Here is a 16,194-nt window from a genome sequence, read left to right on the forward strand (position 1 = left end):
GAATGTACAGTAATGGTGCGGCAATAATTTTGTATTGAATGTCCTATCACGAGGAAACGTACAGGGTATTATAGATGCCGATCCAACTACTGTCTCGCCTAATTACATCTTTTTATCCTCCAATGGCTAGATTTTAGGAATATATGTGGGCACACAGGTAATTTAACAAAAATAATGGATTACAGCTTGCACTCGCTTGTGGTCTCGCATTGGGCCCATGTGGTCTTCGCCTGCTCGATGGTCGGCCTCTTCGCTTGATGGGCTTCGACGTACAGTCTCTTCCCTTGATAGGCTTCGGCATCAGCGCTCGGGCGGGCCGGATAACCCTCCACCAAAGAGCTTGGTAGCCCGAAAACTTCGGCGCCGGGTCTTCGGCCCACCTCAGCCGACGCTTTCTTTCATCCAGTCAGGCCTATGCTTCACCTTCGGGGGTGCGTCTTCATACGCAGGCCTTCGGCGCGGGGCCGAAGGTGGCTTCCCCAACAGTAGCCCCTCGAGGCTGCGGGTTTTTCTTGGAAGAGCCGGAGCCTAGACATTATGGCATGTGCAACGATGCCCGAAGCGCCACCCTTCGGACCGTTGCGCGCGACCGTCCGTAGAGAAACGCTCGAAGGTCTCTACTATTAGTGGAGTTATTTAAATGCGGGAGATAACATTTAATGAATGGGAGGCTTGTTGGGCGGAGACGAGGCGTTTGGGTTTAGAGGATGAAATGACGAATTAGCGCTCGATGGATGCGTGCTTGCGTCCGGCCGGGGGCAGAGGCGTCTTTTCATGCATTTGCACATGGATCGATGCATGAGTACGCGTTATATATAGGGGGGCATGGTCCTCCTAGCCCCATGCTACATTCAGCCATCTTGCCGACTCGTCACCACTAGAGCACCCTTTCTCTCGACTCGCCTTCGGGGAATTCTTTCTGGTCTTCGGCTTTCTCAACGACGGCGCCACGAGAGCGAACGAAGGCTCCTCCGACCTGTTCCCTTGGGAAGTGCAGCATGACGGAGGCAATAGTGCGAGACATGGAGGTCCAGGGTGTCCTCGCACCGGGCTTCGCCTGAGCGCCATTGGTTGGGCAAATGTCTGCAAAGCCGCGGCCCGACGAAGTTATTGTCTTCCGGAATTTCTTCACCGCGAGCCTTCGATTCCCACTAGACCCCGTTGTGGTGGAGATATTCAAGCTATTCAAGGTCTTCCTTCACCAGATGACACCCACCTCCTTCCTACGCCTGAATATGTATCCGTTGCCATTACCAACCGAAGATCGTGACCGTGCAGACCGCCGAAGGCCTGAGCGCAGAGGCGGAGCCCCAAGTTCGTCGTCTACACCTTCGCGTTTCGGCTTACCACGCCCAACCCCGTCGTCACGTACAAGAACAAGTGGTCGAGGGACTGTGGGCCTCATTCTGGTTTTATCAAAAGGTCCCCCTCGACCCGGTGACGAAGAGTCACCCCCTGGTTGTGGATAGCATCCACAACCTCGAGGACACTCCGGATGTGGTGGTCGACGAGAAGCCGGAGCACGAAGCCCTCATATCAATGCTTCGAGAGGTGTCAAAGGTCTTCGGGACCCGTGACATCGTCGAGGAGTATACTGCGTGCCGGTGTTTCCCGGTGAGGGAGGGGTGGTCCGTCTCTTCTTGGGCAGCCCAAGACATATGGGTGGGCGGTATTCCCATGCCGAACTTCACCACCTCTTTTGGCATTGAAAAAGAAGGTGAGATCTGTCTTCGCAAATGTGGAAGCGGTAGCTGTGGAGAGCCTGGCCGATGAGGTCCTTGGCTCTTAGACAAACAACGAGTACCAGCTCTTACTAGCGAAGTTGGGCGGCACCCGGAGCAACCGGGCATTCCGCTTCTTCGGCATCGAAGCCCCTCGGCGTGTTGCCGAGGTTCATCATCTCGAGGCCGAGGAGAAGAAGAAAATGAAGAAAACCAGGGCGTCCACTGCCCCGCGAGGTGCTGGTAACACTGCTGTTATCGGTATGCTCGAGAAGAAGAAGAGGAGGAAGGATAGGGGAGCCAGCGTGAATCTGCCGAAGCGCCCCCGCTTGCTGGAGAAGATCATGGGCGGCTCCCCTCTTCGTAGTAAGGGCGACTCTGAGGGCGCCGCCAGCGCGAGCGACAATCCTTCAGGCCCTCGGGCCATTGCTGCGGCTCCCATTTCGGCGAGGCACGCTCTGTTGCTGGAATTCAGCTGGAGAGCGACGACGAAGTACAGCACCCGCCACAAAGGCTGTGGACTAGACGGCTCTTACGTCGAGGCCCCTGCAGGTGCTGTCACATCGCATGAGAAGACAGGGTCCTCTGCCGCCGCTTCGTCTTCCTCCGAAGAAGAAGAGGGCGAGGCGAACGAAGGTGCTTCCATGGTTCCTCTGCCCTTCGGCGGCAGGCAGGCGGAGATAATGGCAAGTGTTGGGGCTAGAGGCGAAGATTATGCAAGCTCAAGCACTTCGGAGAGCAGCAGCATTTTGGTGAGCGCCTCAGACCCGGTGGAAGTCGCGGCAGCCCTTGGCGCCTCCGAGGCGAAGCTAATCGGCGGCCAGGTGGTAGGGAGCGTTCGCTTCAAAAGCGGCGATCGCGAGCGAGGCTTCCTTGCGACCGCCGGCGATGCCTTCTGCTTCCCGCTCATGGAGCGGAGGCTGATGAGGACTGGTGCCAGCAACGCACTGCAGTGCACCGAAGACCTGGACCTAAAGTCCTTTGTCGCTGCGCGGTGTGCCCGCCGCCAGCTGGAAGTTGAACGGGAATAGGCTTCGCGGTCGGCGGAGATGGAGGAGCGGATTGCCCAGCTCAAAAGGGAAAAGGCTAGATTGGAGGCTTCCCCTCTCCTCCATGCTTGCCGAGGCCAAAGCTACCTTGAAGCAGCTCAGCGAAGCCCACGAACATTCCAAGGCTGCCGAGGCGGATGCCACCCAATCCCGCAGCCGGGCTGAAGTCACCGAGGGGGAGGCCGCCGAAACCCTTCAACGCGCGGCGGCTGCGGAGGAGGAGGCCAAGGTCCACGAAGCGCGGCGTCTCCAAGCTAGGGAGACCATCTCCGTCTACCACGAAGCGATCCACGCCGGGGCCGAATCGCTTCAAGAAGATGTACACCGGCTCCTCGCGAGGTTCGGGCTGAACGCCATGGAGCTCTCCTCGGGGGAGAACATCGGAGTGGCAGAACTCTTCCGGTGGCTCTGGGCCTGCGTGGCCATGGCGCAGTCCGGCAGCCGTTTCTTCGGATATGTCGGAGCATCCGCCAAAGTGCTGCCTGTGCCCTTCTTTTTTGCTGTCATGTGGTGTGTTGGAACGAATCATGGGTAGGTGCCAAAATTATTGGTGGAGGATACTCTTCGGAGCGAAGGAGTATCACAACAGCTCAGAATAGGAAACGAAGACTCCCTCGGAAACGGAACAACACACGAAACAAGGAACACACAATGAATGCACAGTAATGGTGCGGCAATAACTTTGTATTGAATGTCCCATCACGGGAAACGTACCGGGTATTTATAGGCGTCGATCCAACTACTCTCTCGCCTAACTATACCTTTTTGCCCTCCAATGGCTAGATTCTAGGAATATCCGTGGACCGTGGGCACACAGGTAATTTTAAAACAATCATGGATTACAACTTGCACTCGCTTGCGGTCCCGTGTGGGGCCCACATGGTCTTCGTCTACTCGATGATCGGTCTCTTCACTTGATGGACTTCGATGTACAGTCTCTTCGCTTGATGGGCTTCGGTTTCGGCGCTCGGGCGGGCCGGATGACCATCCGCCAGAGAGCTTCGTAGCCCGAACCCTTTGGCGCCGGGTCTTCGGCCCACCTCGGCCGATGCTTTCTTTCCTTCGGTTAGGCCTAGGCTTCACCTTCGGGGGTGTGTCTTCGTACACAGGCCTTCGGCGCGGGGCCGAAGGTGGCTTCCCCAACAGTGAGTGTAGAGCTGGGCTCTCTACTCGAGGGGTTGATCCTGTTCCACGAAATGGGAATTGATGGGGAAAGTTGCTCGTGGGACTCTGGGAGTAATGACGTGATGTGTGTTTACATCTGCTTTGTAAGGTTAAGAAATTCAATTCGAATCGTATGTTTCTCGTGGCCATTGAGACAGCTTGACTCTTTTTATCACATAGAGACAGCTTGACTCTTTTTATCACATAGATAAAGAAACGAAACAATGATGATGATTAATATTGATGGATGATTAAATTAATTATTCCACTATGTGTGATGTTGGTAGTGTCTCATCTTGAATGGTTAATCGAACTAGAATCTTGAAAGGTAAAATCTGAAATTAAAGGCCTACTCTTTGTTGCTTTTTAGCAAAATAAAACCCCTCAAGTCTTAGAGTTGTGCATTTTAGGAGTCGGCTAAGTATATACAAATAGGCGGGTAAGCTTTGATGGGTATTAGTATAGTCAGTCTTGCTTGTTGCTTCCTTTTCATGTGAGACTTTTGGGGACATGGTTGCTAGATTGATTTGGCGGTGTATTCTTCCTCCTCGGTGGTCGGTGGAATGGGATGCTTCCCCAGCCAACAATGACGATCGTGCTGGGTGATGTCATGTACGAACTTCATCACGACATCTTGTATTGTCATTAGAAATGTTTATTTTTTGCTGCATTTAAACTCTGAAGTACTTTGTTTAGTAATTTGAACTCGGTTTGTAATAATAATTTTGTATTAGACTCTGTGCTATAAACTATGGAATGTTGTAATTTCTAGGCTCACCTTTGTGTTATTAATTTGTATGCTTTGTTTCGATCATGATTCACTAGTTGCATCACCATATTACCTCGATAGATTGTCAGATTACTCCATTTGAAGTGCATGTTAGCCCGAATTGACTTTATGGTGATGGTTCGCACTTGAACCGGATTAATTTAGGCGGTTCTGCCACATGACCCGTCTGTACAAATCTCTTTACAGGGGTGAGCACGTTACCCGCTCCAAAAATCCGGCGGATCAACGGTTACATTAACCTCGCTATTTTTGTAGAGAGTTTTATTTTGATCCACTCTTGAAAAAAAAACCGGAATATTGGGTTTCTTAAAGAAAGCTGCCCCTCCCTCGCTTGTCCGCATTTCACGCCTCACGAGGCCCTCCGCATGGGGACGCGTGGCACAAGGGGGCTGGGAGAGGGGCACGCGACCTGGAACCAAAACATCCCGCTCCATCCACTCACTGCTCTCCCTTCTCTCTCCTCCTGTCTGAACCAATATTGCCTCACTGTTCTTCCCTCTTCCCTCTCTCTCTCTTCCCTCTCTGAACCAACAACAAAAGGCTGCAGTGGTGCTAGCAATGGTGAGGGAAGGCGGCACCGGCGCAGCTATTGCACTCTCCATTATATAGAACAAAATTAAGGCCATGTTTAGTTCCTAAAAAAATTTGCACAGTACCAGTCACATTGAATCTTCGGACATATATATGGAGCATTAAATGCAGCTGAAAAAATAACTAATTACACAGTCTAACTGATTAGCACGAGGTGAATCTTTTAAGTCTAATTAATTTATAATTGGACATTATTTGTCAAGTAACAACGAAATGTGCTACAGTACCAAAACTCAAACTTTTTCACCAACTAAACACACCCTAAGTCAACTACTAAAAATTTATTCACCATGGTGCATGTGCACTAGGGAAAGTTATTGTGTCTTCACCCCTGAAGATGCCCAAGAGTTTCATCTAGACCTGTAGATCAATTCTGTATTTGCTTTCTTCAAACAGTTGAGCCCACGTATGAGTTGTATTCTGATTTGTGGGAGATCTGAATGAATATGTGTTGGCCTGATGTGAGTTTGAGATGACTAGCATAATGCCACTGCTATCGAAATGGTGATGATTCTGGTGATTTTGTTTTGTGTTTGATTGCAGAAGATGCGATGACAAAGAGATAAATATTTTTTTTTGCAACCGTGCCTGAGCACGTTTTTCATTAAGAGGGAAGCAAGAAAATACAAGATAACTAGAGGTTAGTTACATGGCCGGGGGAACCACCCCCGGACTCGCGCCCTATACGGCTACACGGTTAAGTTGTCGCGACTGGCCAAATTTCCTAAAGCACATGAGACCTGAAGTAGCTGCCTAAACCCTGCCTGACACCAAGACGACACCTCATCAGCTATCCTCATTAGTACAGCATCAACCGTTAGCACCTGTCGGTCGAAAGTTCTACTGTTTCTTTCTTTCCATAGAAGCCAGCAAATTAATATCAACAAGGTATCAAAGCATCGGCGTTCATCCTTGGGGATTATTTTTCTTGCGGTCGTCCACCAATCCGCCAGACCAGCTGTTTGTGTTGTAGGTGCAACAGCCTCCCATCTCATCCATTGCAAAGCTTTGAACCAGACTTCTCGTGAGAAGGAGCAACCTATGATTAGGTGATCAATTGTTTCCGAAAGCTGACAACACAAAACACATGTATCATCGTTCTGCAGGCCATGCCGCTTTCGCCTAATTGCTGTCCAACAGCGATCATGAAGCACCAGCCACATGAAGAATTTACACTTCCTTGGCGCTCTCGTTTTGTGACAAAGAGATAAATATATTCAGACAAATTCAGATGTACACATATTCATAGGCTAATTTTGATAAATGGCAAATGTTTATATTAGCAAAAAGTTAATAATTACAGTGCTTATATACCATGCTCATCCGCTAACCACCTTTATATTACTTTTGATGAGTACTACAAATCGTAGTGTCAGCCAGCCGCAGGTTGGAGATGGAACTACCCGCTTCGAGTCACAGTAAGAACTGGCATTCTATGGCTTCATGGGCGCAGCCAGTGAAACTGATCTCCTCTACTTCATTTTCCGATGCTCAAGCGTGCTTCAAACCGTGTTCATAAAATTCTCAAGCATGCCCAGCCAGCGAAGATATCCACCGTGAAATCCGCAGCTGCGTGCCCCAAGGACGCTTGCTGGTGTTCCTGTGTGATGCTGGCGCCGAGTGACCTGCAGAACATAGAGACATGTATTGTGTGTGAACTTATTATGTATCGCCGAGTTACCTGAATGCTTCTGTCGTTGGATCCGACTGCAGAGTTAAATGTGTACAAGTTTGATTATGTTGCGGTAAAAGCGTATGTAATGGTACGATTTACCGAACCAAACAAAGAGGTCACCATGCATCTAGCATCAAACAGAAGCCAGAATTATGGGTCGATATGGGCTCACTGATGAATTACAAGTATCGATGACACAGGGTTTTCAGGCATTTAGTCAAAACTGAGCATCAAACAGCACGGCAGATGCTAATGCCAATAATAGATCCCACGGAACTATTCCATTCGTAACATCTATGCAGCTGGAACCTACTCAATGGACACATGGATACCTTTTCAGGTGGCACACTATTTCTACATATAAAGGGTCCATAGCGGATTGCAATGGTCTAAACTCCCAATGCAGATGCAGAGACAAGTAGTTAAATACGCTTTACAAATTCCATCCATAACATCAGTTGCCCAGCGAAAAAAACAGTCTGCACCTCCACCATCGTTGTATAGCCCACTCGCCATACATTGGAATTTGGAACAGCAATGTGTATGTCAGGAACTACTGTTTCACGTCATCGTTAGCTATCACGCCAAGAGGCATCGCAAAGGTCTGCTGGCGGTCGCTCCAGTCGCTCATCATTGTCCCTGTAGGATCAACTCAACGAGCATGCGCTGAGCGGACTGTGCCTGATCTGGCGGTCCGGAAACAACGATCATAGCTTCATTCCCCTCAGAAGGTGGGTCGTAGACGGCAATGTCTGCACCAGAGATCTGAATTCACATGGACAGTACAAATGTTATGAAATTCAAAAAACAATGGTTAGGATGCTAAACGTTATGTGGATTACAAAATATAGAGAATTTAGTGGTTTTATAACTTCCGAAACGGCAATAAGAAACCATAATCAGACAATGGAACAGGTGGCCCAGAGATGCAAGAAATAGTTATAAAATCGAATAGACTGAAGTACCAACCATATTTTAAAGCAATCAGTTGTGAACTGCTAGTAACAGCTATGTAAGTAGTTTTCTATTCATGGGTCAAATTTTGTAAATCAAGGAGAGCCCAATGCACTTCGTGGTTCAACAAACTGAAACAAAAAAATACTGGTAATATTAATGCAAAGGCATATTCTTCAAAAAAAAAAAAACCATGATCAAGAGGGTCAACTATAAATCTCAGAATTTTGTAGTGTCTTCGTTCATCTTGAAATCATTTGTTTTTTTTATAACTCAACGTACAAAGTTCAAAAGTGTCAATGAAGATTTTACGTAAATCTCTTGAGTCGAATATAATGCAATCATAACAAACATATAAGGTTAAAAAAGTCATGCAGCAAGACCTCTGTAAGCTGGGCCAGGTTGTTTCCATCTCCATAGACAAGATTTAGGATGCTCCCAGAAACAGCAGTTTCGTATGTGATTCTTGTTATCGCAGCATGCTGAACTTCCCTGAAATCAGAAACACAAGTTACTAGACGACAAAAATAATCATCAACTCGCCCATGTTAATGTAACGGGCAAAGCAAATGGTGCAATAAAACAATCCAGATAAAAAGAAACTTTTGAAAGTTGAAGCAACCTGATCACTTCTGATTGTAATAATCAATGTACATAGTTTAGAGTAGAAAATCACGAAGAGAAGTAAAGATTTTTATGATTGAAGAATTATCAGTGCATTGAGAACAAAACCTCAGGAAAAATGTACGGTGTATCCATCATACTGGTAAATACAGAAGAATACTTGTTTATGACATAGATATTACACTCAAATGCTAAAGTTGAAACACCACTTTGTGATTAGAATAACATAAATAAGGACGGCTCTGCATGTCTGGAAAATCTAGATGCTATTACTATTAATTTGTTTCCTGGGACGCAATTTTCTTCTAGGTAACAAATATCGAAACAGGAAAAGAACTTTGTGGTTGCAACAACACAAAAAAGAATAGCACAGATATCAATCTCTAAAGGTAATACATTGATGCATAGAATAAATTATTGATTTTGATTTAAAAGCAAAGTACCAATATCATTTCTGTCATCAAGTAATCATAATGCCTTGCAGACGTCAATCTCTAAAGATAATATCACAGTACTGTATCACTAGAGAACAAACAACAAAGATAACACTATACCTCGCAAAATTGTTTTCCTCTGGAAATATAATTCCATGATTCAAATTGTTGACTGCAATGTCATTCGGCTCAGTAGGTTTCTGAATCCCATTATCTGAATTGTCGATCATGGCAGTATTCCCGTTATCACGTTTCTGCTATCAAATATTTGTTTAGTAGTGCCACAAAAATTAGTGATTATGAACATAGATGGAGAGCAATACAAAAATACAAATAGCTCATACAGTAGAGTATAAGCCTGTCAAGTGAAAGGAGAGCTCTAGTAGCATTCAAGAAATAGAAAGTATAAGCTTTGTGCATAACTGCGTGAGATTTTCAAATATCTTCTTCAGAAACAAAAAATGAATATTTGAGGGGGAAAAACTTAAAAGGGCATTTGATCTGACAGATCACACATGTAACCTGTTGCCACTTTCCCCATAAGTGGTTCCCATGTATCATCACCGCTGTAAATGAATATATATATATATATATATATATATATATATATACCACAAAAATACCCACCCAACCACACCTTTCCACTACTTCAGGAGATGTCGGGAATGAAAATATCAATTGTATATCCATCAGAACTGAAGTGGAGCTACCAATACTCCAATAGCATATCAATTTAACACAGCTACCAATCAGACTTGGTGTTGGCCAGGTCAGTTAGGTTAACTTGGCAGCAAGTGGTTGAGTTCACACTGATTTAGATTCAGTTTTATAAATTTCAGAAGAAATAGTGAAACAATCAGGTGCCATAAGGATGGAGAGAAGTCATAATATGAAAAAAAAATTGGATATTTATCATGCAGCAGAAAGATTAAAATATGAGAATATGCCCAACATGCATTTGCCTGTCAGTAAGGATCAAAGCTATGTAATGATGCTGTCATCATCAACATGCAGGTCGGATTCCATTCCAAGGCCCAAATGGGCAGGTATACAGGTGTGTGCATATGAAAAGAAGGGATAAACAAGAAGCTAACTATTACATGTACATCTAAGAGAGCCATTGGGCATTGCTTTTCCATGGAAGATAAACACATAACCTGAATTGATATAGGGAATAGAAGTTCAAAGCAGGAGTTCCTGGTGGAAGTAGCCATGGGATACAAATTCTAATCTCAAACTTTGTTTGGCAAAAGAGTTGGGAAATTATAGGAAATATGATTCGTAGTTCACAAAATTAGCAAGCACAAATTTCCCTAAAGGGCTGAGAATTATTCATCTTTATTTAAATAGCAAATCCCTACGATAACCAGCCTTCCCATGAGTTTTAAAATGGTTGGAGTTGACTTTCTAACTTCCAATCCCCTTCACATCTGAACTCCCAAGCTTCAGGAACCAAACAAGAAACTTAATAACCCCACATCCCCTATATTTCGACTCACTTATGATAATTGCAACCAACTAAACAGGCAGCATAGACATGCATACAGCAAATCAAGACAGGAGAAATTTCAATATGGATAAGCATATAATATAGTTTTATTAAAATGTAACCTGAATTTCTGTAGAACTAAGCTCTAAGGAACTGAAAGTCTTTTCCACAGAGTCCATTCCATAGCTGACAGAAGGTTCATGATCAACCTTATGGGATTTGTCCATTGAATATTGGATTGTTGAATAAATATTTGCCTGGCTGGTTGCATTTGATTCAGCAATATCTGAGGGAATATAGCCATTGTTGTAGTCGGTTCCATTGGAGCAGAAAATATGATTACGCAGTTTCCAGCAAACAAGGCATAATGCATGCCTGACATTCATTAGCTTCCCAGTGATCTGTAGGGTGCAAAGATAAATCTCAATAAGTACGAAGCTGTCCAACACATAGCAGGAGAAAAGCAGAATCACAGATTAGCCTAGATCATGACTTGAAAGAGGGGGTTTTGTGTGTGTGTGTGTGTGTGTGTTGGGGGGGGGGGGGCATTTAAAAAAGAGACAGAAGTGGACGACCAAGTACTCATAGAAAACTAAGATCTTGCCCGAGTCAAACATCAACATCAGAACTACTGCATTGATATTGTTCTTATGGTCTGGTTGTCCAAAAGAAGTTTATTTACATATCATACCCATTGTAAGGAGAAGAAAATCAGGACGTGCAAATTGTTTGTAAATTGTAATACGTAAACACATCAGCATCCCATTTGCAAACTATGTGCCACAAATACCAAATGAGCAAAGCAGAGAATCAAAAGGTTGAGTTCATTAACAATAGCTGCTATTTGTTCATAATTCAATTAATTACAAGGCACTGAAGAAACAAGCACTTCAAAGCTGCATATATTTGTTTTGCTTTTGTTTCAGAAAAAAATGCTTGCCTGCACAACTAGTTCAAAGCTTGAGGCACATTCAGGAACATCTGTATCATCCAATATTTGAATTCTTGCTCCTGTTTCATTCACCATTTCCTTGATTATAGAACCCCCTAAACCAACTAAACAATCACATTGGTTTTTGAACACAAGAGCCCTGGCCGAGAATTGAGATGTCTTCTCAAATGTGGAGGAGCGTGTGTTGCTTTCCAACTCCATCATTCTGTCAAATATGAGTAGCAGTGCACTTTGCACTATATGATATTCTGAGTCTGGGCTCTACAAGGAACCAAAATCAAATATATACAGTGAATGAAATGCAAAATATGATTTAAGAGAAGTATAATACGAGCAAAGTTTCTAGATTCATAGAGAAAATATAGAATAGCCACTTCATCATTGCAAAAATCTGTTATTTTATCTAATCTACCAAACAGTTAAACATGGCTCTAAATGAGAAAATAGTAATGGTAAAAGGAGCTTTTAGCGTTCAAAAACAAACCTCTAGGGCACAAATTGTTATCACACGCTCCCTGCAACCAGTAACAGGAGCACCAACATCAACACAAGCACCAGTTTCCTCTTCAATACCTTTGATAATCAAGCCCTTCTTACCAATCAAACCTCCAGCAAGATAGGTAGGCAAGAGAAGTCTGAATGAAACTTGCTCAAGACCTTTTCTTTGAACCTGTCCTGTATTACCTTCTGGACAATCAGCCTTAGGGACACTGCCTTGTGCAAACTCTGTGGATGCCTCTGAGCACACTATTGCCACATTAGGCTCAAGCACTTCTGAAGATGCCCATGGGAGCATTGAACCATCTTTGTTAACAGGAGTTGTTGAGCCATCAACTGGTTGATCACCTTGAAGACAGCTAGACAAAGCAACTATAGCTTTCCTTACAGCAGTCCTATCTCCAGTTATCTGAAAAATAAACAGAAACAAGACACTAACTAAACCTGTAGAGTAGCAAATCACAACAATAATTTTTTTCTCTCAGAAGAGTCAGATTATATTATGCACAGACTAGACATTATGAACCAAAAGGTCATTACAGGAATCCCTGATAATGTGCCTAACCATTTTACATTAGTTCGTTTTGCAGCAAAAGAACCAGAAGCCAAATTGATTTACTCAGTGCTACAAAGTTTTTAGGTGGAACAAGAACAAGCTGCTCCTTATCTATGTGATTCATTGTCCTAGATTCTACAAACCTATACTAGCTAGCCTTCTAGTTCTTGCATACTTTTTTCTTGCAACATTGAAATAAATATAGAAATGGACTCATGCTATAATTCCAAGTGATAAGACGAAAGAATACATATGTTGTGGACACGATATTTGGCAAGAAGTACCAGCGTAGGCGCAAGGTGCAGGCGTCCACAACAGATTAGGCGCCTAGTTTGGTAGATTTCGGTTTGTTAGCCTTAAATCTAGGAGGTCTGTTAAGATAGCGTCTATATATTCAGGAAGAGGGAAGAGTCTTGGCAAGGAGAAGATTAGCCTTTAGAACTCAGAGCCTCATCTGTCAACGGAACAAGACGGAACATCTGCATCCGGCCGGACTGCTCCAGCCCCTAGAGGTGCCATCGTCCGTGTGGAGCGACATCGCCATGGACTTCGTCGAGGGTTTTCCCAAAGTCGGCGGCAAGTCGGTCGTCCTCACGGTGGTGGACCGCTTCTCCAAGATGGTCCACTTCGTTCCTCTCGGCCACCCCTACACGGCTCTCTCCGTCGCGCAGGCATTCTTCGACAACATTGTACGCCTACATGGGTTCCCGTGCTCCATTGTGAGTGACAGGGACCCTGTCTTCACTAGCACGCTGTGGACGGAGCTCTTCTCGCTCGCTGGCGTGAAGCTACGCCTCAGTTCTGCGTTCCGGCCGCAAACTGATGGCCAGTCGGAGGTGGCCAATCGTGTTCTCGCCGTCTACCTGCGGTGTTTGGCTGGAGACAGGCCGCGCAGCTGGCTTCGCTGGCTGCCATGGGCGGAGTATTGCTTCAACACGTCGTACCAAACGGCTCTGCGTGCTACGCCGTTTGAGGTTGTCTACGGTCGGCCTCCCCCGTCGCTGGTGCAGTACGATCCTGGCATGGCACGCGTTGTCGCGGTGGACAAGCAGCTTCAGCACCGCGACGTGTTCTTGACGGAGATTCGGGAACGACTACTTCAGGCACAAGATTACATGAAGTCGTCCCATGACAAGCTTCATCGGGACCTTTCGTTCCAGGTGAACAATTGGGTGTGGCTGCGTTTGCATCAGCACACTGCATCCGGCATCACCGATGGTTCCAAGTCCAAGCTCTCTCCGCGTTTCTACGGGCCATTTCAGGTGGTGGAGAAGATCGGCTCCGTCGCGTATCGTCTGCGCCTGCCTCCTAAGGCCAGAATCCACGACGTCTTCCATGTAGTGTTCCTCAAGAAGCATCATGGTGATCCACCAGCAGCCATGGGCGCGCTGCCGCCCATCGCAAATGGTCGTGCAGTGCCTGTTCCGGCCAAGATCCTCCGAGCGATGCCCAGCCGGAACTCTTGGGATTTGTTGGTTCAATGGGAGGGGCGCAGCACTGCAGAGGCGACTTGGGAACCATTACAGGAGTTCAAGGAACGTCACCCTGATTTCAAGCTCGAGGACGAGCTTTTTGGTGTGGGGGGGGGGGTTGTGGACACGATATTTGGCAAGAAGTACCAGCGTAGGCGCAAGGTGCAGGCGTCCACAACAGATTAGGCGCCTAGTTTGGTAGATTTCGGTTTGCTAGCCTTAAATCTAGGAGGTCTGTTAAGATAGCTTCTATATATTCAGGAAGAGGGAAGAGTCTTGGCAAGGAGAAGATTAGCCTTTAGAACTCAGAGCCTCCTGCGTGAGGGCGAGTTAGGGTTTGATCTTATCTACCGAACCTGTTATCTGTGATTTGGAGTTGATAATATAGCAGTCCACATCAACATAACCAAAGAGCATATAAGAAACCGTGCAATGAGAACGAAATGGAATCACACTGGGTAAAACGCACATGTCAAATGCAAAAGAAGCTCATGGGCATAGCTACACACCATACATGCGCTCTGTGTGATAACCAATTCCATGGCTTCACATCGTGCAATTATCAGCAGATCATCCCACAAAGTTCATGTTGCATGGCAAACAACAGTCCCATATTATACGAAAGCAAAGAGCAAGCTACACCTTTCAACAAGGTCCACATGTCAATGTTGTAGTTATGTCTCCGCTCTCCCTTAGTGTAAAACAAAGCCATTGAAACATTTTAAATCACACCGACAGTGCACTAGGTCGCACGCGTGAGCTCACGTCCCGTATGTAACCCACACATCTCCCACAATAAAAGGGAGGCATTCCAATGCACAGAGCACAACAGCAATTGAGGGAAGCATCAAGAGTAGCACGTACAGCTACCAGCATAGACAAATCGTAGAAGAGAGATCGGTGGTATACCTCCACGACCTCCTCGGGCGGCTGGCCCTGCGGCTGCGGTGCGGCCTCCTCCCACGGCACGACGCGCACGCAGGCGCCGGCCTCCAGGGCGATCCTCCCCAGGACGGCCCCGCCGGCGGTCGCCGCCTGGAGCCGCTCGGCGTCGACGAGGAGCAGGCACGCGGCGCACCTGGACGGGCCGCCCTTCCCGCCGCGGTGCCCCTCCTGCTCGGCGCGGTAGAGCGCCGCGTTGGCGTCGAGCACGGCGAGGAGCGCCTCCTGCGCGGGCGAGAGCGCGAGGGGCTCCCCGGACGAGGAGCAGGCCTCGGCGCGGCGGACGGGGGCGGCGGGGCCGAGGACGGCGGCGACGACGCGGCCGCCCGCGGCGGCGGGGTCGAGGGGCTCGACGCGGACCTGCAGCGCGGCGGTGCGGCGGCGCAGCGGGTTGACGGCGGCGTAGAGGCGCATGGTGTCGGCGTCGGAGAAGGACGGCGGGAGGAGGAGGCGGAAGACGGCGAGTCCGGCCTCGGCATCCGCGGCGGCGGAGGGGGAGGAGGAGGCGGCGGGCTTGGCGAAGGCGGCGTGCGGCAGGAAATGGGGTTTCGCCGCGGCCATCGCCGGTCGGCGGGGGTGGGGTTTTCCGCCGAGAGGAGAAAGTGAGCGAGGGGGGGGGACGGGCCGGGGACGAGCAGGTTTCTGTGCGGGCTTCCAGGGGCAGTCTGGGGATTTCGCGCCGCGAGCTTTTGGACTTTTTGTCTTCTTGTTGGGGACTTGGGTTGGACCTTCGTCTTGGGTTCAGGCTGTACTCATAAATTCTGTAAATATAAAAAAAATATCACATTGAATATTTTGACATATGTATGAAATATTAAATGAACTCTATTTATAATTTTTTTACATGAATGGGCTGTAAATCGTTAGACGAATCTAATGAGCCTACTTAATTCATGATTTGCAACAGTAATGCTACAGTAACCATCCGCTAAATATGAATTAATTAGCATTATTAGATTCGTCTCGCGATTTACAATCCATCTGTGGAAAATGTTTTATAAATAGACTTCATTTAGTACTTCAAATTTGTAAAATTCCATCGCAAAAATTTTTTTGCGTTGAAACTAAACACGGCCTAAAATGCTGATTGGTTGCCCGTGGGGCCCACCAGTCAGGCCCCTCGATGCATATGCAGTCCGTCCGTTTGGTTTCCATCACAATCAGGCTCTGCAGATGCAAGGCCTGGCTCGCGAAAAGGGCAGCAATGCAAGCGGGCGTTTCCGCGAGCCTAGCTCGTACGTTATAGCTAATGGCACGATTAACACTATGATTACTATGTATTA

The 16,194-nt window shown here is 47.0% G+C and overlaps 1 protein-coding gene across 1 annotated transcript; it reads right to left on the reverse strand.

Annotated features, from left to right (window-relative positions):
* Positions 1–7,140: 7,140 nt before the first annotated feature.
* LOC120659904 (KH domain-containing protein HEN4-like) lies at positions 7,141–15,529 on the reverse strand. Its single transcript, XM_039938168.1, has 7 exons — positions 14,879–15,529; positions 11,928–12,350; positions 11,432–11,704; positions 10,614–10,892; positions 9,123–9,256; positions 8,328–8,436; positions 7,141–7,755 (listed from the first exon to the last, which is right to left on the reverse strand). Exons 1-7 carry the CDS (start codon positions 15,470–15,472, stop codon positions 7,621–7,623), a joined length of 1,947 nt encoding a protein of 648 aa, XP_039794102.1. The 5' UTR covers positions 15,473–15,529; the 3' UTR covers positions 7,141–7,620.
* Positions 15,530–16,194: the final 665 nt, after the last annotated feature.

This window comes from Panicum virgatum, chromosome 2N, assembly GCF_016808335.1.
Source record: "Panicum virgatum strain AP13 chromosome 2N, P.virgatum_v5, whole genome shotgun sequence".
NCBI lineage: Eukaryota > Viridiplantae > Streptophyta > Magnoliopsida > Poales > Poaceae > Panicum > Panicum virgatum.

Bases quoted from the DNA above. Each gene is read 5' to 3' on its own strand.
- LOC120659904 (XM_039938168.1), bottom strand. From the start codon at position 15,472: ATGGCCGCGGCGAAACCCCATTTCCTGCCGCACGCCGCCTTCGCCAAG. The intron at 11,705-11,927 runs GTTTGTTTTTGA...GGTTCCTTGTAG, and splicing joins TAACAATTTGTGCCCTAGAG to AGCCCAGACTCAGAATATCA. The intron at 7,756-8,327 runs GTCTTGCTGCAT...ATGTGAATTCAG, and splicing joins ACCTGGCCCAGCTTACAGAG to ATCTCTGGTGCAGACATTGC.